This window comes from Hyperolius riggenbachi, chromosome 11 (assembly GCF_040937935.1).
Source record: "Hyperolius riggenbachi isolate aHypRig1 chromosome 11, aHypRig1.pri, whole genome shotgun sequence".
In the NCBI taxonomy this organism is placed as follows: Eukaryota; Metazoa; Chordata; class Amphibia; order Anura; family Hyperoliidae; genus Hyperolius; species Hyperolius riggenbachi.
Window position 1 is genome coordinate 135,777,669 of NC_090656.1, and position 23,112 is coordinate 135,800,780.

At 44.6% G+C, this 23,112-nt stretch overlaps 1 protein-coding gene across 1 annotated transcript in view; it reads right to left on the bottom strand.

Annotated features, from left to right (window-relative positions):
- Positions 1 to 22,721, bottom strand: part of ATG2A (autophagy related 2A) — a 179,470-nt gene extending 156,749 nt beyond the window's left edge. Inside the window, exon 1 of the mRNA XM_068259988.1 lies at positions 21,964 to 22,721. Within this exon, the coding sequence (XP_068116089.1) occupies positions 21,964 to 22,134 (171 nt within the window). The 5' untranslated portion in view covers positions 22,135 to 22,721. The remainder of the gene's footprint in view (positions 1 to 21,963) is intronic.
- Positions 22,722 to 23,112: the final 391 nt, after the last annotated feature.

The following is a 23,112-nucleotide window of genomic DNA, read 5'->3' on the forward strand; positions in this document are numbered from 1 at the left end:
GGGACACAAGGCCTTCTGAAGCATCCCAAGGGCTCACGGACACGTGCTTGACTAGTATTTGACGCTGGAAAGAGGAGTGCAAGATGGGGAAGGCTCTATAGGATCCAGAGCATTTGCTATCTATAGGTAAGAATCTGCCTTTTTTTGTAACTCGCTTCATATTTACACATGGAGATCACCCTGGATAGTGAACACATCTTTGTTTTTTTTCTCCATGTGCAGTTGCAATTCTTTCCCCTTTTGGGAGCAGAGGTGTGTGTGTGTGTGTGTGTGTGTGTGTGTGTGTGTGTGTGTGTGTGTGTGTGTGTGTGTGTGTGTGTGTGTGTGTGTGTGTGTGTGTGTGTTTGGGGGGGGGGGGTGAATGGTACCCCCAGTGGTGGCAGCACTTGGGGGGCCTGTCAGAGGACAATATGCAAATGGTAAGTAGTCTTTCCTTTGGGGGCAGCATGGATGGTCCCGAGCTCCGGCCAGGCCTGGGGATGGGCTGTCTGCTTTTCTCTGCTCCCCCTCCCCCCCCTCATCCAGGATGTCGCTGCTGCCTGCCATTTCCTGGGGCCATAGGAGGCCTACACGTGGCACCCCTGTTGAGATGCAATAGATTTTGCGTGAGCAAACTCCTGCAGGGACCGGAGTGAGTTAGTTTTAGACCCTGCATATTCTGGCAAGTAGATGCTATTTGCAAATGCTATGCCATTTTAATTAGTCAACAGACAATTAGGCATCCAGTATATAGTCTAGTGAACCTGGATAGAGCACACATCTCAGTTTTTTCTCCATGTTCACTTCACATTTACTTTAAAGCACCCCTGAACTGATAGGAATATGGAGACTGAATTTGTTTTCCTATTTAACAATGAAAATTAAACAAGGAAGATGAACAATACAGACGCAGATGGAGTGTACTGCTGCACATGTGCTGTTCTGTTTCATGCGCAGTACACGTAGGCAGATTATATGCATTTTGGGGGAGACGCTGCCAGATTATGTGTATTTGGGTATGGGGGGGGGGGGTGGACGCTTCCAGATTACGAATATTTTGGGAGGAGGTGCTGCCAGGTGTTTCTTTTGGGCGGGAGGGGGGAGGAATAGCAAATTCACTTGTCATATTAGTCCTTTTGATCTGCACATTTTATCTAACTATTGCTTCTGCAACAACCCTATTTATTGAAGTCAGCCCTCTACTATGTAGTCTGAAAAAAAAAGACAGCACCCTCACCATCGTGCCGCAGGTGGACGGCTTCCCTCCCCATAGTCAGATGTTCCCTCAGTAGAACGCACCCCTCCTCATAGTCAGATGTAACCCCAGTAGAAAGCTCTCCTCCTCATAGTCAGATTTAACCCCAGTAGAAAGCTCTCCTACTCATAGTCATATGTGCCCCAGTACGCACCCCCGCCCCATAGTCAGATGTGCCCCCAGTAAGCATCCTCCCTCCCCATAGTCAGATATTTTATTTATGAACTCCAAATATGCAACACGTTTCGCAGGTTTGATCCCTCTTCATCAGGCAATAACAACGGAGCAATAGCATACAGTATGTGGTCAGTAGAAGAGCCAGGCACCTCACACAGAGGTGCCTGGTTCTTCTACTGACCACATATGCTATTGCTCCGTTGTTATTGCCTGATGAAGCGGGATCAAACCTGCGAAACGTGTTGCATATTTGGAGTTCATAAATAAAATATATTGACTGTCTTCACTACGGTCGTTGTGTGTCTACTTGGAGGAGGTAAGTCCACCTCCTCTATTTACCAAGAATTTGGTTTTTAAGCTCAATTAGCTTCCTTTTATCCTCTTGGCGCCTCTGTTCTCCTGCGTAATATTGAGTCCACCCTGGGTGGAGGGTTGAACCCCTTTTTCTCATCTATACAGAGCTACTTCTTATTCCTGAGTGGGGTCAGGAAAATCTCCCCACCTGCCTTTACAGTGGTTGCCTAATGGTAACCCTGGTTTGTGAGTATTATTATTTACTCTATCTAGTAACCATTTACCAGTACATATTACACTATTGGGGCTCTTGGTGTTCCTTGTTCTTATATTAGTAGTTGAATTCGATTTCAAACTCCATATCAAAACAATATGACAGGATCAGATTTCAGCCATATAAACCACAATACACTAATAAACTTTACTTGTAATATATTCCGTTAAATACAGCATTTCACTACAGCAAAATCATATGCATGTAGTATGTGAAGAAACTGTGTAATATCAAGTACATTACTGATGTTTACCGCCTTCAGGAGTTAGTCTGGCAATAGTAACAAACTATTAGTAACATATTGTTATGTTAGATATTGGGAGCGGTTCTGCTTTCTTTCCTGACTGCTTATACACATTAGTGAGCAAACATCCTTCTGTCTACTCTATAGCCAAGTTTGCCAGGAAAAGAGAACTAGTCTAAATGGCAAACTGACCCGTTACTCGATTTAAAGGGAACCTAAACTGAGACGGATATGGATGTTTCCTTTTAAACAATACCAGTTGCCTGTTAGTCCTGCTGATCTCTTTGCATCAATAGTGGCTGAATCACACACCTGAAACAAGCATGCAGCTAATCCAGTCTGACTTCAGTCAGAGCACCTGATCTGCATGCTTAATCAGGGGCTGTGGCTGAAAGTATTTGAGACATAGGATCAGCAGGAGAGTCAGGCAACTGGTATTATTTTAAAAGGAAAAATACATGTTACATGGTTATTTTGGTTGAAAAAGACATACGTCCATCGAGTTCAACCATGTCCTTCTCAGTTTAGGTTCCCTTTAAGATAAAGTTATAAAATATCAGTTCTAAATGAGCCATCTTGTAATGTATTGCTACTGTAAAATATTTTCCCATCTAATCTTGGAGCCAGCAAAGTTCATTCCTTTGGTTTCTCTGGTAACAGTATTATGTTTGGTGTACTTTTGGTGTCTCCAATACCCCTGAAGTACCATCTTAAGTTGGCCACTAATGATCCAATCTTTTTCATCTAATTTTACCAAATCTATGTAGTAGAAGAGTACATTGAGTGAATATATTGAATGGATAATTTAGGTAGTCCCTTATATTACATAGAAAGTTGTAAGATTGGATGAAAAAGATTGTATCTTTAGTGGTCACCACTAAGGTGGCCACTAACGGTGCAATTTCTTGCGAAAATTCTTTGATCGATCAGATAGTTCTGATTGGATTGGTTGTAAATAATATCCATTGATGGGTACAATCAATTATAGAGACAGTCGTCCGATTAGATTTTCGTCAAACCAAAATTTAGATTTTTTGTGGTGGTGAGAGATAGAAAGCAAAGATTGGTGTGTTGATGGTGTAGTGAACGATTTATTACGATTTTCACTTCCAATCAGAATTATCTGATCGCTCGAATGATTTTTCGTTAGAAATTGGATCGTTAGTGGCCACTTTTACTGCATGAAACAATGTGCTTGATCCAATTTACTTTTTCTCCTAAGTTTTCTCCTAGGTGATATTTTTACATTATAAATAAAATGCCTTTTAATCAATCAGCGAGCAAGAAAATACTCAAAAAAGCAAAAGTGATTTTAAACCGAATATGAAAAATGATTCCCTCACTTAAATATTGGGCCTGATCTAATTCACTTTTTCCTAAAACAGGAAGCATTGCTTGTTAACATGGCTACAATTGCTATACTGAGATGACAACAGGAATGAAGGTGAATTTACAACTTCCTTCACTTCATGGATAGCAGACCTAAAAAAACTGCTTTTGGTCATCAGGATTTAGTTTTGTCAGCGGGTATCATATATACTCGCATAGAAGCTGATCCACACATAAGCCAAGGTACCCACTTTTACCTTAGAAACCAGAAAAATATGATTGGCTTGCGTATCATCTCTCTTTCCAGTATAGTTCCTTCCACAGTATAAACAGCCAGATGTGCCCCCAAGTATTAGCCACCTCTACCATAGCCAGATGTGCCCCCAGTATTGGCCAGCTCCCCTCATAGCCAGGCGTGCCCCAAGTATTAGCCAGCTCCACTCCCCATAGCCAGATATGCCCCCTGTACTGGCCAGCTCCTCTCCCCATAGCCAGATGTGCCCCCAGTATTGGCCAGCTCTCCTTCCCATAGCTGATGTGTCCCCAGTATTGGCCAGCTCTCCTCCCCATAGCTGATGTGTCCCCAGTATTGGTCAGCTCCCCTCCTCATAGCCAGGCTTGCCCCCAGTATTGGACAGCTCCCCTCCCCATAGCCAGATGTGCCCCCAGCGTTAGCCAGCTCCCCTCCCCATAGCCGATGTGTCCCCAGTATTGGCCAGCTCCCCTCATAGCCAGGCGTGCCCCCAGTATTGGCCAGCTCCCAACCCCATAGCCAGATATGCCCCCAGTATTGGTCAGCTCCCCTCCTCATAGCCAAGCTTGCCCCCAGTATTGGACAGCTCCCCTCCCCATAGCCAGATGTGCCCCCAGTGTTAGGCAGCTCCCCTCCCTATAGCTGATGTGTCCCCAGTATTGGCCAGCTCCCCTCATAGCCAGGGGTGCCCCCAGTATTGGCCAGCTCCCAACCCCATAGCCAGATATGCCGACGGTATTTGACAGCTCCCCTCCCCATAGCCAGACGTGCTCCCAGTGTTAGCCAGCACCCCTCCCCATAGCAAGATATGCTCCCGGTATTGGCCAGCTCCCCTCCCCATAGCCAGATGTGTCCCCAGTACTGGCCAGCTCACCTCCCCATAGCCAGATATGCCCCCAGTATTAGCCTGCTCCCCTCCAAAAACAGCAAATGCGCCCCCAGTATAGCCTCTCCACACATTTGAACTGCAGATTGTATATAGTGAGCTATGGCTAAACCCTTAGTGTTTGAAATGCATCAGCTGTGCCTCATCTGTTTTGGCTCTTGCATTATTCCTGTATTGCTGTGTGGAGTAATGGCCAGGCATTGCTAGTATGTGAGGAAGTAGTGAGCAGTATTGCTGCTTGTTTCATCCCCAGTATTAAGCAGTCCCCCACCATGTAAATGACAGTATGTGACTGACCCAAAGTGTTACGTGTGGCGCATGGAGGGGCAGGAGGGACAAGGAAGAGAACAATGCCCGCAGGCTGTAATTTGCCTATGCCTGATCTGGCGTGTGTACAAAGCCTCATTTTATGTGATGTGTTGCATGCCAAGGTGCACAGAAAGTACAGTAACACCTTTAGGAATGTATGCATTAAACCACTCATGTACAACATATAAAAGGTGTATAGATTCCAAATTAAAGGGCACCTGAAGAAAGAGGAATATGGAGGCTGCCATATATTTCATTGTAAGCAACACCAGTTGCCTGGCTATCCTGCAGATCCTCTGCATCTAATACTTCAACTACAGTTTTTTCCCCCTTAAAAACCAGATCAATTTTCACATCACGCTCCTCCCATTCATTCGCCAATAACTTTTTTGTTAGTTATCACATTGAAATTATCTATATATTGTTTTAGTCACCAAAATTAGGCTGTCTTTGGGTGGTACTTTTTGCTAAGAATTATTTTATTTTATATGCATTTTAAAGGGAATAAGAAAAGAAATAAAATATATTTCTTAGTTTTCAGCCTTTATAGTTTTAAAATAAAATGTGCTATGATAAATAAAACTCACATGCTTTATTTGCCAATTTGTCCTGGTTATTGCAATGTTTAAACTGTGTCCCTAGAACAATGTATGGGGATAATATTTCATTTGGAAGTAAAGGTGTATTTTTTTCTGTTGGTTTTTTTTAAACTTTCATTCATCACAGGCACTGTGATCGGGTTTAGGAAAAAGCTGTTCCCATTCACAAGTGAGGGATTTGTTAAAGGGACCTGCAGTGAGATGTATATAACGAGGTAAATAAATACGGCGAGGTGAATAAAGTAGTACATGTATCTACGCCGCTGTTTGTTAAGTTAAGTTTTCAGGGGCGTAAATATACGTACCAGCAGTCGTGAAATGGTTAAGACCCTGAACAAGCATGCTTGTTTCTGGTGTGATAGAGACACTACAGCAGCCAAATAGATCAGCAGGGCTGCCAGGCAACTGGTATTGTTTAAAAAGAAAGAAATATGGCAGCCTCCATATACCTTTGACTTCAGGTTCCCTTTAACAAATCTCACACTGTACAGATTTATAGCGAATGCGTGAATGTTGATTGTGGCCATCTCATTCAACAATCATATGAGTTTGGTTCACACAATGATGGACCCATCCAGAGTGCCCCAGGTAGCTGATGCTCTCTGATGTGCTGTAACAGCTCCAGTTGCCTAATGAGGTCTTCACACAGTTTGGCAAAGCATATAAGATATATGGCAACCCATTCACACATTGTAAAAATAATACAGGTAGGGGATGTCTGTTGCAGTATTTCAATGAGCAAACTCCAATCTGGTGAAAATGGACTTTGCAAATGGACCCACAGGAAAGCATGAGATCATTGCCACACATCTGTTGGTCCACTGCCATCCGATCTGGAAAAAGGTCTGGCAGCAGTGTGACTGAGCCTTTTATGTGATTGAGTAGTGCAGTGATCTGCAAACTTGGCCCTCCAGCTGTTAAAGGGAATGTCCAAGCACAATAAAAAAATGAGTTTCACTTACCTGGGGCTTCTACCAGCCCCATGCAGCCATCCTGTGCCCTCGTGGTCACTCACTGCTGCTCCAGTCCCCCGCCGCCAGCTAGTTCTGCTTCTACCAGCCCCATGCAGCCATTCTGTGCCCTCGTAGTCACTCACTGCTGCTCCAGTCCCCCGCTGGCAGCTTTCCGACCTCGGAGGTCGGCGGACCGCATTGCGTGCTTTTTTACGCATTCCCGCTAGTGCAAGAACATTAACACATACATTTTTACGCGTTACTGGTTCAATGCGTACATTTTTACGCATTGAACCAGTAATGCGTAAAAATGTATGTGTTAATGTTCCTGCAGTAGTGGGAATGCGTAAAAATGTACGCAATGCGGTCCGCCGACCTCCGAGGTCGGCAAGCTGCCAGCGGGGGACTGGAGCATCAGTGAGTGACTACGAGGGCACAGAATGGCTGCATGGGGCTGGTAGAAGCCCCAGGTAAGTAAAACTCATTTTTTTATTTTGCTTGGACCTTCCCTTTAAGGAACTACAAGTCCCACAATGCATTTGCCTTTATGAATCATGACTGTGGCTGTCAGACTCCCGCAATGCATTGTGGGACTTGTAGTTCCTTAACAGCTGGAGAGCCAAGTTTAGTTTGCAGATAACTGGACTAGTGCAATTGCTTTAGAAAATGTATTTGGATTTTTTGTTCATAACTATTATATCCACAGTCCGAATCTCTCATATTGAGGCTATACGATAACATAACCCATCAACTTACTTATATAATGAAGAGCTACATCAGAGTTGTATCTGATGTTATCAGATTGTATGTTTATGCAGATCAGCATCTTGACACATAAGTAATTAACAGAGATGGTTAATAATGCAAATGAACCCATCTTGCATGCACATTTCATAAAGATTGTACGTAGATTGGAAGTCTGCCAATCAGATGCACTTCCCGAGAATTCCAAGGTGCGTACAATTTACATGCAATCCGGAATTACTTGGAACTCAAGAGGCCATCTCTAGTAGTCAGTGCAGAGAGCATAAACTGAGGCTTGTCAATCTTGGATGCTGCTAACATAAGGAATGTTAAAATAGCCATTTTAATTATTCATAAGTATAATATTTTCCTTTTGTACCATTAAGCAGTTTACATTTAGGCACAGGTTCCTTTATAAATAAATACACATAGGTGATCTCGAGGGAATGGTCTCTTTCTTTCTCTCAAAAGTGGAATTTCATTCAACCCCCAAAATAAAATGATTTCACAGTAAGGTTGTATCGGTCAGCTTTTGTCTATCCTCCTGGATGGCACAGTGAGGATTGAGGTGTTTAAAGGCCATACTTATGAGGACTGTTGCCCGGCACTTGATCTCTCAAGCGATGGTGGGGGGCTGAGGCTGTAGATGTGTCGCTAGCCTGCAGGCTACCAATGCGTTCTGTTGCTATGCAAGGTGGGGAGAGAGACGGCGCTGTGCATGATGGACCGGGCAGGGTGAGCAGGAGAACTGTGCCCTTGGCCTGCACTCGGCCGAGATGATAAGCAAGGTTGATTGTGCTGAGGGCGAAAACTGTACATGCGCTAGATTCCAGGAACAGGTGACTTTACGCCCAGATCAGAGCCATCTAGCATGTGTATAAAGATTACCACTACTATATGGTTAATGACGTTATTTCACACATCATGTGGAAGGTGTGGGTGGGGCCACCAGACAGTAGGGCACCTCCATAATGCCCTCTGCACTAATTCTGAAGCCAGGAGTAGGGGTGACCAGCGAGTTGCTAATTACTCCAAATTCATGTAAACTGTATGCAAATTGATGCAGCTGTTGACCATCACTAGCCTTGAGCACAGCCATCAGTTCTTGCTCCCATATACTAATGTTAAGTGACAATCATATAAATCTGCAGTCCAAGTCTATGAGTGCCAGGGACACAGAAAACTAAAGCAATCACTGGCTCAGTTTTCTGTGTTCCAGGGGCTCACAGACTAGATCAGGGGTAGGGAACCTATAGCTCTGGAGCCAGATGTGGCTCTTTTGAAGGCTGCATCTGGCTCACAGACAAATCAGTAGGGGTTGATTCACTAAGCTACACTGCTCAAGCAGCGCAGCTTAGTGTGTCAGCGCAAGTAAAAATTTCAAAGTATGCCCGCTACTGCTATAGCATGCACTACTAACTTACTCATACTCCCCTCAAAACTGACAGCTGCTCCAACTGTCCTATACTGGACCATGTCAGGGCCAGTGACTTTGTAGGATGAGATCCCCGCACTTTGATTGACCCAATAGGCTGCCTGTCACTTGACAGGCAGCCTATTGGGCCAAAGTGCAGGGATCTCGTCCTACAAAGTGAATCAACCCCCAAGTAAGCTAGGAAATTGCACAAGCTGTTAGTCAGTATTTCTCCTGTCTGGCTCTCAGGGAAATTGCTAATGTTGCTGAAACCCAAGAGAAGCAGAAGACGTGTCTGACACTTCCGCTGCCTGGCGGATCAGCTGTATACACATCACCATAGGAACAGGAACAGCCCTCTGCTGATAATGAGCACTGTCCCAGTTGGAAACATATTGTATGGCTCTCAGGAAAATACATTTTAAAATATGTGGCGTTTATGGCTCCCTCAGCCAAAAAGGTTCCTAATCCTAGATGCTCGCAGTCCTAGCTCAGTGCTACAGATAGTCAATTAGATGCTAGCGATTTCAACTTGTATGCAGTTAGCAATTGGGCCAATTTGTAATTATTTACATGTGCATCACAAAACTGGCATCCAACTGACCCATCTCTAACTCAGTAGCGGCTGTTAGGTACTGAGTAAAGAGTAGGCCTCACCCTCTCTACTTAAAGAGACACTTAAGTCAGAAAAAAAAATGAGTTTTACTCACCTGGGGCTTCTACCAGCCCCCTGCAGCAGTCCTGTGCCCTCGCAGCCACTCACTAATCCTCTGGTCCCCCCCTGCCAGCTAGTTTCGTTTTTGCCGACAGGCCCGTCAGGACTGGCCATGCGTAGCTTTTTCCGCATTCCCGACTGTAATTAGCGCTATTGCGGGCAACGCGTACAAAAATACGTGTTGCCGCATTACGAACGCATAGATATGCGGCAACGCGTATTTTTGTATGCATTGCGGCCCGCAATAGCGCTAATTACAGTCGGGAATGCAGAAAAAGCTACGCGTGGCCAGTCCTGACGGGCCTGTCAGCAAAATACGAAACTAGCTGGCAGCGGGGGACCAGAGGATTAGTGAGTGGCTGCGAGGGCACAGGACTGCTGCAGCGGGCTAGTAGAAGCCCCAGGTGAGTAAAACTCATTTTTTTTTCTGACTAAAGGTTCACTTTAAGGTGTGTACACAAGCACAATTTCTGTCACCAGCAGGGATTTCAATTTGATCCTTCAGGTGACAGACCAGCGCCGAGTTCTGTACAAGTACATGCTCTTGCTTTGTAGGGAGCAAAGGCACAAAGGTGCTGCGGATGAAGATACGATACAGAGCAACAGCTGGGTGACTAAGTGAACGATAGGGTTAGCCTGCGTCTGCCCAAGGCAATCCTCTAGTCCTAATCACTCAGCGATGCATAGGGCCGGATCTGGGGATGCCGTACTAAAGCTAGTTTACAAGGCTTTAGGCCTCTTTCACACAGGAGGCTGAACTGCACGCTGATTAGGCAGTCCAGCCTTCCATCGACAAAGCTCCTTTCAGCTGCAAAATGATGCAGCCATTTGGTAAGGCGATTACGTGGTGGCAAAAAAAAACAAAACAAAAAAAAGCGTCATGAAGCATCTGATCACGGCCATGTTCAGATGTGACTCAATGCTGTGGCTGCCTTACCACAACCTGTGTGGTTAGCAAGCGCCCGGCTGCTCAGATGCTTGTCAGCTGTGTAGCTGGCGATGCATTTTGTTGCTCTGCGGAAAGGTGGAGGGACGAAAGATAGGCAGCAGAGGCAGTAGTTCTCGGCCACCTCAGCTGACTTTAGTCAGGCATGTGTATGAGACTTAACATTGATGCATAAAAGTGCAGCAATATTGCCATGCACAGACATCGCACAGCAATATTACCATGACTACTGGCAGTGTGCACCGCAGGTTGCGCTATTAGCTAAAGTACCTGAGCAGCTCGAACGTGGCTACGGTAACAAGGGTTACTAATAATCGCACTAATAGCATAACTCACGGTACACACCGCTGGTAGTAATGGTAACATTGCCATGCGCTAGCAATATTACCACTAGTTAGTTCATCAGGCCCACCATCTCTAGTGAAGTTTGGGATACCATCTCCAATGTTCTCCCCAGAAATATGTTCCAGCCGGGTGGCATGAAAAAGTAGGCAGCTGGGGCGCGACGGGGGAATGAAGTGCCGGGCATGACTGTTTACGTCATAGGAGGGTGAGGAGGCAAGCTGATGACAGCCGGGTGCTCCCCAAAATTAGCTGGGTGGAACAGCCGTATAAAAGAGCCTGGGGAGAACACCGCATCTCTAGCCAGTAGTTAGAGATATCATCTCTGGTAAATAGTTTGGGATACCATCTCTAGTCAGTGGTTAGGGATACCATCTCTAGCAGGGCGGTGGAGTCAGTACCAAAATACTCCACCTCCTTGACTGCTCTGATTTGCATATTACAATCTTGTTGATTGAAAGTATGTAACATAACATGCATCTCTTAACTGCCAACGCTTAGGAATTTTAAAAGACAACTGAACTGAGGGGGATTTGTAGAGTGCCATATTTATTCCCTTTTAAACAATACCAGTTACTTGGCTATCCAGCTGATCTTCTGCCTCTAATACTTTTAGTCATAGACTTAGGCCCCGTTCACATCATACGCGCTTCCGTGCGCATTTGGAAGCGTGTATGATGTGGTAATATGCAAGAAAGGCAGAAGGGAATAGACAGCCCTTCTGCCGTTCACATCAAATGCGCCATGCAGCAGTACGATGTGCTACGATGCGCTTGCATACTGCTGCATGCATTCTGCCCACAAGCGCAGAGCTGACCCATTCACTGTCAATGGATAGGATCAGCAGTGCAGCGGGTAGCAGCGCAGATGGCGTGCGATCTTACGCGCTGCGTTCCGATCGCACCGCCATCTGCGCTGCATAGATGTGAACAAGGCCTAAAACTAGTCCTTGGTAAGAGTACTTGTAGAAGGTACAGACAGGAACAAAGAACATCTATCAGGCCCTAGGCAATGTAAGTGTGGGTACATGTAAGAGTGATGTGCAGGTACTCTGCAGGGGAATGAGGGGATTCTTCCTCTATTATACGTTCTTCATGTACAATCTGAACATGGATCAGGTCCCAGGCAATGTAACTGTGGGTTCATGTAAGAGTGATGTGCAGGTACTCTGCAGGGGAATGAGGGGATTCTTCCTCTATTATACGTTCTTCATGTACAATCTGAACCAGGTTTATGGGTGACAGACAACACCTCTGTGTTCAATGTGCACAACATTCTCAGTGGATTCCCTCTCTGTGGAGAGTGCATATGTAGAGTATAGTACTACTGTGTAACAAAGAAATCCTGTGAGACAGATGAAATTTAAAGTTTTATACATACCTGGGGCTTCCTCCAGCCTCCTTCAGGCTAATTAGTCCATCGCTGTCCTCCTCCGCCATCTGGATCTTCTGCTATGGGTCCAGGCACTTGAGCCAGTCGGGCGCAGTGCGCATGCACACACTCCGCCGCCAGGTATGTACTACACCTGTACAGAGCGTGGAAGTGGCACGCGGCCGGACTGCGCTGACTGGCTGAATTACCACCGGGACTCATAGCAGAAGATGAAGGTGGTGGAAGAGGACAGCGAGGGACTAATTAGCCTGATGGGGACTGGAGGAAGCCCCAGGCATGTATAAAACTTTTCTTTTTTATCGGTCTCAGGTACCCTTTAATTCGTACTCACCAAACCAAATTTTAACAACATATCAAATTAATTGATCTCATGAGCAGAAGGAGTGCATAAATTTGCATAAACCAGATCAACGCAGAATTATTTGCATCTCATTAACCCTCTCTATTAGTGACACAGCTACACATCAGGCTTTATTCTTACAGCATATATGCTGTTTAGTATATATAAAAGATTCCTGTGTACACATCATATATACCAGTGATGGCTAACCCTGGCACTCCAGCTGTGGCGGAACTACAAGTCCCATGAGGCATTGCAGTACTCTGACAGCTCTAAGCATAACTCAGGTAAGCAGAGGTGTGATGGGATTTGTAGTTTTGTCACAGCTGGAGTGCCAAGGTTAGCCATCACTCATTCACTCATATATACAGTCACAATCAGATATGTATACCTGACTTTAAAAATACGGGGACTGCTTTATTAAAGCAGCACAAGTAACTATTTTTGATTGGTTTATTTCATTTTTGTTGGCTAAGCACAGCCATTACTGTATATATAATTTATGATGACTATTATCTGAGAAATAGAACATTTTATCATATTTTCTATTTTAATTACAGTTTAAATTCATTAGGAGTCGGAGCATTTTTTCCCAACTCCAGGTGCCCAAAAATTGCTCCGACTCCTCGACTTTGACTCCACAGCCCTGATCTGTAGTCAATGGTTAGGGATGCAATTTCTAGTCATCCGGATAGTTGCTATCCACATATCTCCCAGTAAACCCGTGCGAGGTGGGGGTGGTCAATCTTACATGTCTGACATCTTCTTCGTCCGTCCCTTAGTGCCTCCCACGATGCACTCCACGCGCGTCACGTAATTACAAACACTTCCTCCTTCAACCCGGACGGAGGAAGTTTTTGTAATCACGTAACCGCCGCTTGGACCGCATCATGGGAGGCACCGAGGGACGGACGAAGAAGACAGCAGACAGGTAAGCTTGACCCCCACCCCGCACAGGTTTACTGGGAGATATCCGGATAGCAACTATCCGGATGTCTCCCGGATCGGATTTGAGCATCACTGGTCAGCAGCTCCGGACACCATCTCTAGTCAGCAGCTCCGGATACCATCTCTAGTCAGCAGCTCCGGATACCATCTCTAGTCAGCAGCTCCGGATACCATCTCTAGTCAGCAGCTCCGGATACCATCTCTAGTCAGCAGCTCCAGATACCATCTCTAGTCAGCAGCTCTAGATACCATCTCTAGTCAGCAGCTCTAGATACCATCTCTAGTCAGCAGCTCTAGATACCATCTCTAGTCAGCAGCTCTAGATACCATCTCTAGTCAGCAGCTCTAGCAGCTCTAGATACCATCTCTAGTCAGCAGCTCTAGATACCATCTCTAGTCAGCAGCTCCAGATACCATCTCTAGTCAGCAGCTCCAGATACCATCTCTAGTCAGCAGCTCCAGATACCATCTCTAGTCAGCAGCTCCAGATACCATCTCTAGTCAGCAGCTCCGGATACCATCTCTAGTCAGCAGCTCCGGATACCATCTCTAGTCAGCAGCTCCGGATACCATCTCTAGTCAGCAGCTCCGGATACCATCTCTAGTCAGCAGCTCCGGATACCATCTCTAGTCAGCAGTTCATGATTCCATTTCTAGTAAGCAGTTCCGGATACCATTTCTAGTCAGCAGTTCCAGATACAATCTCTAGTAAGCAGTTCCGGATACCATCTCTAGTAAGCAGTTCCGGATACCATTTCTAGTCAGCAGTTCCGGATACAATCTCTAGTAAGCAGTTCCGGATACCATTTCTAGTAAGCAGTTCCAGATACCACCTCTAGTCAGTAGTTCCAGATACCATGACTAGTCAGCACTAGCTTAGCTCTGTATTAGTTTATTTGCCTTGTTATGGCCTTTATAGAAAGGACAGCTGATGTTTAGTAACAAATCAGTTACATAAGCCCTTTCTGTTGCACCATAAGACATATTATGAAAGTGAAAGCGGAGATGATTGTCATTCAGTCATTTGTTCCATGTCTTTCACTTACCGTATATCAGCCATTTTCTCAGCTGCACCACAAGAAAAACAACTTGCAAACCTTTTTCTACTGCAAAAACACATTAAAAAGCAAAATTTCACCTTTACAGCAAAACAAGCAATCTCTTCTATTCAGTTCCATACGTTGCAAGGATAACTGGCTAAAACCATTCCAGTTTTCTCACATATTGTTTTACTTACAATAAAACATATTACAAAGCTATTACACAGTGTTTCTAGCACAATGGTGCCAACCAATTAATCATTCTAGGTGTTAAAAAAAAAGTAACAGGGACTCCTGTTTATCCAACTGATTACACAAGTAAAAAAGGGGAAATATCCAGGGCATCCATACTGTGTGGATCTAAGGCCTCTTTCACAGTGGGACGTTGCGTTTGATGCGACGTTAAAGTCGCACAACGTGCCCCTAACGCAGCGCATGTAGGTTAAGAAATTGGATGTTATTTTGCACTGTGTTATGTGTCTCTTGCTGCGCCGTTTTCATTGCATACTGATGGAACGAAAAACGTGCATGCGTTACATTTAACATAAAAAAAAAAAACATTACTGAGCATGTGCAACACACAACGCAGCAAATGTATTGCTAAATGCACAGCATGCAGCACTTTCTAAATATTGCTACACGTTACACACAACGCAACGTGTGCACTGTGAATGTCGCACAGACTTTGTATTGCTGTGAGTTAGTCTGTGTTATAAATTTTTATAATGTGCGACTTTAACGTCCCACTGTGAAAGAGGCCTTAACCTTATTCTGACTTTTAAAAAGGTGTGAGCACGTATCATATGCTTACAGCAAGTCTATTAACAAAATTTTAATATTAGAAATTCTGTGATAACAAAATGGAACCTGCCACGACGGGCATATTTTAAAAGATGCTAGTTTCCTGGGTGCCCAACAAGTTGCGTCACCACGTAAAGTCCAACCCAGCACTCAACCAAAGGCGACACTATGTAAAGCCCAACCCCAGCGCTCACCCAACTGCATCACTACATAAAGCCCAGTCCCAGCGCTACATAAAGCCCAAATCTGGCACTGACTACACTACGTAAAGCCCAACTCTGGCACTCAACCAATGATGTCACTACACAAAGCCCGACTCCATAGCTCAGCCAATGATTATCACTACGTAAATTCCAACTCCAGAGCTCAGCCAATGATGTCAGTGTGTCACTATGTAAATCCCAACTCCAGAGCTTGGCCAATGGTGTCACAACGTAAAGACCAACTCCAGAGCTCAGCCAATGATGTCACTATATAAAGCCCAAATCTGGCACTCAACCAATGACATCACTAAGTAAAGCCCAACTCCAGAGCTCAGCTAATGATGTCACTATGTAAAGCCCAAATCCAGTGCTCAGCCAATGATGTCACTACGTAAAGCCAAACTCCGGCACTCAACCAATGAAGTCACTACATAAAGCCCAACTCCGGCACTCAACCAATGAAGTCACTACATAAAGCCCAACTCCGGCACTCAACCAATGAAGTCACTACATAAAGCCCAACTCCGGCACTCAACCAATGAAGTCACTACATAAAGCCCAACTCCGGCACTCAACCAATGAAGTCACTACATAAAGCCCAACTCCGGCACTCAACCAATGAAGTCACTACATAAAGCCCAACTCCGGCACTCAACCAATGAAGTCACTACATAAAGCCCAACTCCGGCACTCAACCAATGAAGTCACTACATAAAGCCCAACTCCGGCACTCAACCAATGAAGTCACTACATAAAGCCCAACTCCGGCACTCAACCAATGAAGTCACTACATAAAGCCCAACTCCGGCACTCAACCAATGAAGTCACTACATAAAGCCCAACTCCGGCACTCAACCAATGAAGTCACTACATAAAGCCCAACTCCGGCACTCAACCAATGAAGTCACTACATAAAGCCCAACTCCGGCACTCAACCAATGAAGTCACTACATAAAGCCCAACTCCGGCACTCAACCAATGAAGTCACTACATAAAGCCCAACTCCGGCAATCAACCAATGACATCACTACAAAAAGCCCAACTCTGGCACTTAACCAAACGAGGTCACTAAGTGAAGCCCAACTCCAGTGCTCCACCAATAATGTCACAAAATAAAGTCCAACTCCGGCACCACTGTGTAAGCCTAAATCCATCTTAAATCCAGCACTCCACCAATAACACCACTGCATAAAGCCCAACTCCGGCGCTCAACCAATGATGTCACTACATAAAGCCCAAATCATGCAATCCACCAATGGCATTGCTACATAAAGCCTAAATCCAACACCCCTCCAACCTCATCACTACATAGAGCCCAACTCCAGCACGCCACCAATAACGTCACTACAAGAAACCAAAACCCTGCGCTCCATCAATGGCATCACTACATAAAATCCCAAATCAGCGCTCCTCCAATGGCAGCACTACGTAAAGCCTAACCACAGCAAGTACATTTTTACGCGTTACAGGTGCAATGCATAAAAATTTACACATTGCACCCATAACGCGTAAAAATGTACTTGTTAATGTCCGCGATAGCTTTCTGCACCAGCGGGAATGCGTAAAAATTTACGCATGGTGGCCGGCCGACTCCCAGTCGGCAAAAACGAAACTAGCTGGCAGCGTGGGACCAGAGCAGCCATGAGTGACTGTGAGGGCACAGGATGGCTGCTGGGGGCTAGTAGATGCCCCAGGTAAGTGAAACTCATGTTTGTTTTTTTGAGTTAAGGTTCCCTGATTTACATTCTGACATTTATTACATGGTGCCATTTTTACTGTTGGCAGGTGATGTAGCTGCTGCATGTTTTTTTGGCAGTTGGAAACAGCTGTAAACAGCTATTTCCCAGAATGCAGCAAGGTTCACAGACAGGAAACTGCCAAGAGTATGTACTCAGAATTTCCTTGTGGGAGGGGTTTCACCACAATATCAGCCATACAGCGCCCCCTGATGGTCTGTTTGTGAAAAGGAATAGATTTCTCATGTAAAAGGGGGGTATCAGCTACTGATTGGGATAAAGTTCAATTCTTGGTCGGAGATTCTCTTTAAATCAGGCACTCAACCAATGAGGTCTCTATGCGCTTTGAGTCCAATGGGAGAAAAGCGCTTTACAAATGTTATTGTATTATATTGTACTACATAAAGCCCAACTTGGGCACTCAACCAAAAACATCACCACGTACAGCCCAACTCCAGCAACCCAAAACTAGACCTGTGCAGGTGCTCAGAGATGGAGTTTTATACATCTCTGGTTAGCTGATGTCAGATAAATCACTTTCCCAAGGATTAGTCAGGAACCCTTTCATTAGCCATCCCTGAAATACAGAGTTCCTGGATAGCAGACTATCCCCTTCTCAGACACTGATTTGTGCCCTGTACCCAACACTCTGAACAGTATTAGGATGAGGCATCAGTCAGCACCTCTGCCCACTAAGCTGCCTGTTTACAACTTTCACTGGGCTAATTCAGGTCATGAAACCAGACTACAAAGACAAGATTCTTGGCTACAGCAGTTTTATTCTGGCACAAAAAAGTAGCACATGGGCACAATGCTTACCAAGCTATCAGATGGTATATTTAGAACTGTGCCTGAAGAGCAAGGCAGGTCATGATTTTTACACTCCGATGCATGCCTGTTCAGGTGGCAATTACTAAGGTCACAGGATGAGTTATGAGATGGAGGAAACAACTTGGCTTTGCAGCTGTTATGCTGGGAATACACGGCTCGATTCTGAGTCATTTAGATTGCTCGATAGATAATTTCCGACATGTCCAATCGTTTCCGGGCTCACTTCCGCATTTAGGACAATGGAAAAACGAGCGGAAGATAAGAGAATCGCCTGCGGAATCGAGCAGGGAATCAATCGGGCGGAGAATAGAGTCGTGTATGCCCAGCACAAGATCCTCTGAAAGATGGTGTGCACTGTAATCTGACTCCGACTCCACTTTTCTGGGATGCTGTGGACCATTAGCAGCAAGGTGACAATTTTTTTTTTTCCCCTTATCACCCCTATGTATCAGTACTGTTACGGCCAGAACCCGAAGTCTGGCCACTTCGGGTTCTGGCCGGTGAAAACGCGAAGTCGAGATTTGTGCATTTTGGACTTTGGCCGTCTGACTTTGGCCGTTTCTAGAACTGCCTGGCCAATGTCAGAAATTTACAGCACTTTGGACTTTGGCCAACGTCAAATCGACCAGTTCTAGAGCCGGCGGGTTAATTCTAGAATTGGCCGATTTCTGGCTTTGGCCGTAACATATATAAAAAATTCCTGTGTACACATCATATATACAGTCACAATCAGATATGTAAATCTGACTTTAAAAATACGGGAACTGCTTTATTGAAGCAGCACAAGTACCGGTAACTACTTTTTGATTGGTTTATTTCATTTTTGTGGACTAAGCACAGCTATTACTGTATACATAAATTATTTATGATCACTATTATCTGAGAAATAGAACATTTTATCATATTTTCTATTTTAATTACAGTTTAAATTCATTAGGAGTCAGAGTCGGTGCATTTTTTTCCCGACTCCGACTCCAGGTACCCAAAATTGCTTCGGCTCCGCCTCCTCGACTCCGACTCCACAGCCCTGGAAAAAAGTCTCATATTGTTTTCCAGTACAGGAAGTGTTAAAAACCTTCAGTTGTTATCTATGCAAAAGAGCTTCTCTGAGTTATTAGACCTACTTCGTCTTATACAGTCTTGTTTTCTGAAGCACTTAGCCAAGTAACAGCAAGAGACAGCTTGAGACAGAGTTTTACTGCAGGAGAGTTCAAATGGTCATTATTTCTGATTTGTTTTATAGCTTAAAAGATGGGGTGTGGCTTCTAAATTACAAACATGACAGAATGATGCAACTGAAAATAAAAATGATACTCTTTCTTTTTGCCACTAATGCTCTATTCATTATAAGTACTACACATATAATTCATCATAGGATAAGTTATTTTTCACTTCAGGTTTGCTTTAAAAAATATCATCATCTTCTAAATTGCAGCTCCCAGCCAACAATTTCTTCTTCCCACAACTCCACTGATAACAAGTAGACTTGGTGGGGGGAGGTGGAGGATCCCATTGTCCATTCACCACAAGGCAGCTGTCCTCTATCTACTTTTCTGTGATGTGTCCAGAACTGAAATCTGTCCTTACAGCAACGTGATCCGCCTGTACTGAGTTCCAGGTGGGAATATGCACTATACATGTAACATATGAATCCAACAATTCCATACAGGCAGATAGGAGTTTCTTGGGGTAAATTGCCGCCTATAAACCCCCAGTATGGAGCGGGTACAAGCGCCTGGCCAGTGCAAGAGAGCAGCTGACAATGCAGTGAACTCACCACCTGCCAGCTGCCCGTATCAGAGAGCCCTTCATGTAGTTAGTGGCAAGGAGATGTAAACACTTACTAGCAGCTCCAACTCTGTGGGCTCTATATAAACAAAGTCACTCAGTGCACTGAGACAACTGCTAAAGCATGCAAGCACACTGGTTGCAAACTATCTGTATATCAGTAATGAGGCATTTTTAAGGGCTTGTTTACACCTAGGGCGTTTTGCATATCTTCTTTTGAGCACTGGCGATTTTTAAAAAACGCCATGAAATCGCTAGTGCGATGAATCCTTTAGGGATAGTTGATATCAGTGCGTTGCGTCTGCTTTCCGTTCAGCAAAGCGCTGCATGTACCATTTTCACGGCTTTTCGTGTGTTTTCGCATGAAAAAACTGGTTATCGCGTGCAAAAATTCACGTTAACGCAAATTTGCACGTTAACGGTCACTTTCACGTGAAAGCGCAAAATTATCGCGCAAATGCAACCGTTAACTCGCGATAACCATTATCACGCGAAATTTCACTTTTCACAGTGTGCTAACAGCACCATTTTGTGAATCAAGCCCATTGTATTTATTTAGTGAAAGAGTTCACTTCCTGACTGACGCCAGGAAGTGAAAAACAGAATCGCTCGGCAAAAGCGCTTACAAAGAGATTTGTACAAAATTGTAGCGCGCAGTGGAGTGCCAGGAGGGGGAGAAAAAATTGCGCAAAAAAAGCGTAAAACGCGGTCTCAGCGCCTTTGACTTTAGATGTAAACAAAGCCTAAATGATTCTGTGAAGAATCGTTTACATACTTTAACTTTGGGACTGAATCAAAAAACCTCTCATGAATTCTCTCGCCTTATTTGTTTTTTTTTTACCTTATCTATATAAAGACGTTTAATCACCTGTCAAACAAAAAAAAAAAAAAAAGCCGACAACATGGGTTGCTTGCCAAGTGCTGAAAAGTTACGCTAAAGATAAGTTGAAAAATAAGAACAGATAGTTCAGGAGATAACTTATGCGGCAGCACCATGGCATATTGGATAGCACTCTTGCCTTGCAGCGCTGGGTCCAGCTCGGACAGTATCCTACAGAGTTTGTATGTTCTCCCCGTGTCTGTGTGGTTTACCTCCTAAAAACATACAGATACGTTAAGCTGCTTCCCCTAAATTGTCCCTAGGCTACGATACATATGCTAGAGGATATAAACATAGGACTATGATTGTGAGCCCCTCTGAGGGACAGTTAAGTGCCAAGACAATATATACCGAAACTCTGTACAGCAATGTGGCTGGATAGTGTATAGGTTAAGGGCTCTACATCTGACATAGGCGACCTGCATTCAATCTCTGCTTTTCCCATCCTAGTAAACCAGTATGCAGTAAGGAATTTTTGGGTGAGACTCCCTAACATTGCTACTGAGTGCGCTCTAGTGGCTGCCTCGCAAGTGCTTTGAGTCTGAAGGGAGAAAATCGCTATACAAATACTGGAATTATTATAAATACTAAATAATAATATTTATTGTTTCAATGGCTTATTGCTGAAATTTGGAACTGAAAGGCCAAATCCTGTCCAATATTTATGAGAAATGCAATTACTCAACAATCTGTCATACATGGTACGAATATAGCGTAGTATGGATACAGAGGCGACAACAGGATAAAAGAACCTAAAAAGTTTAAAACATGTGGCGGCAGTGGTGGACTTACCTCCTCCAAGCTGACACAAAAATTGCCAATGTGTTTGTCAAATACAACAGGTTTATTTACATACTCTGGGGGACAACGCAACACGTTTCGCAGGTTTGATCCCGCTTCATCAGGCAATAACAACGGAGCAATAGCATATATGGTCAGTAGAAGAGCCAGGCACCTCTGTCTAGTTTCCCGTCACAAATGCACCTCTGTCTAGTTTCCCGTCACAAATGCACCTCTGTCTAGTTTCCTGTCACAAATGCACCCCTGTAAAGTTTCCTTATTGCTCTGTGTGAGGAGTTTTCCCAGGGACATCATTGTGAAGGAAATGGGAATTTATATAATATTTCTAATGATCACCAATTCATGCCCAAAGAGCAATCAAAAACCTGACAGTATATTCCACCTCTGTCCCCCCCACTTCATAAAAAGAACAAAAGTTCAAGCTGGATTTCACCATACACACTGCCATCTTTTAAATCTTATATTAGCATAGTTGAAAGTTTAATATTACCCAGATATCTAGGTGTATGTCCGTGAGACGTCCACTTCCATTGTAAAGGTCCAGACTCAGTTGCTCTAGGCTCAGCCTCTCCTCCAGGTAATGGCCCAGGTAATGTTGGAGAAGATACCTGCAGGCCCTTGTCTTGAGGGAGCTTGACCATGGGAAAAGCCACCGAGACATGCTGGGAACAAAAATGGGGCAAGGGATGGGAGATACTGAAGAAGGGAGAAATAATCCACTCTCATAACCTAGTACCTGGTATGGACAGTATGGCACTCATAGTCACTGTACCCCAAAACTTATTTTTGCCATCTGTAACTATGTCCCTCAATATAACGTCAGACGTGGACAGGGGTAATGTTATTATGTCAGGTACTACAACCAGGACTGGTAGAGTGAGTTTATTGTGCTGGTCACACTGCTGGACGTGGGGTGCCTCCACCTGATGCCAGTTCACATCATTAGGGGCAGAAGCCAGCTGCCCCTACACCAGAAACCCCTGTGAGAACAGATGTCACCCGGGTGTTGTCTTTTGTCTTGTATCTCTTCTGTTCTCCTGCGAACACCAGCAGCTCCCGGTCACGGCATAGACCCCTTGGGGACCACTATGATGATAGTGTACTTCCAAGAATAGCAGCGCTTCACAGGGTCACCAGCACGTAGCCGAATCCCAGCCCGGGCACTCCGCAACGCCCGGTTCCGGGTCACCGTCTGTTTTGCTTTTCTTCTTCGCACCGCCCCACCGTGCTGCGCACTGACGGCAAGTTAACCAGCAGCCAATCATGTCCGGTAAACAAGTTGGTGATGAAAGTGGGAGGGAGGTTGTAAGTAATAGACGCCATCTTGGTACACCCGGAACATTGTTAGCTGAGAGCTGAGATTCAATAGAAGCGTGGTATTTACACAGGTTATCCACCTCACTGAACTGGAACATTACATAAAGCGACATTATTTTAAAGGACGACTTTAGTGAGAAGTATGTGAAGGGATCCATATTTATTTCCTTTTAAACAATACCAGTTTCCTGGCATTCTGATCTATTTGGCTGCAATAGTGTCTGAATCACCAGAAACAAGCATGCCGCTAATCTTTTCAGATCTGACAATAATGTCAAAGAAACACCTGATCTGCATATGCTTGTGCGGGGTCTATGGCTAA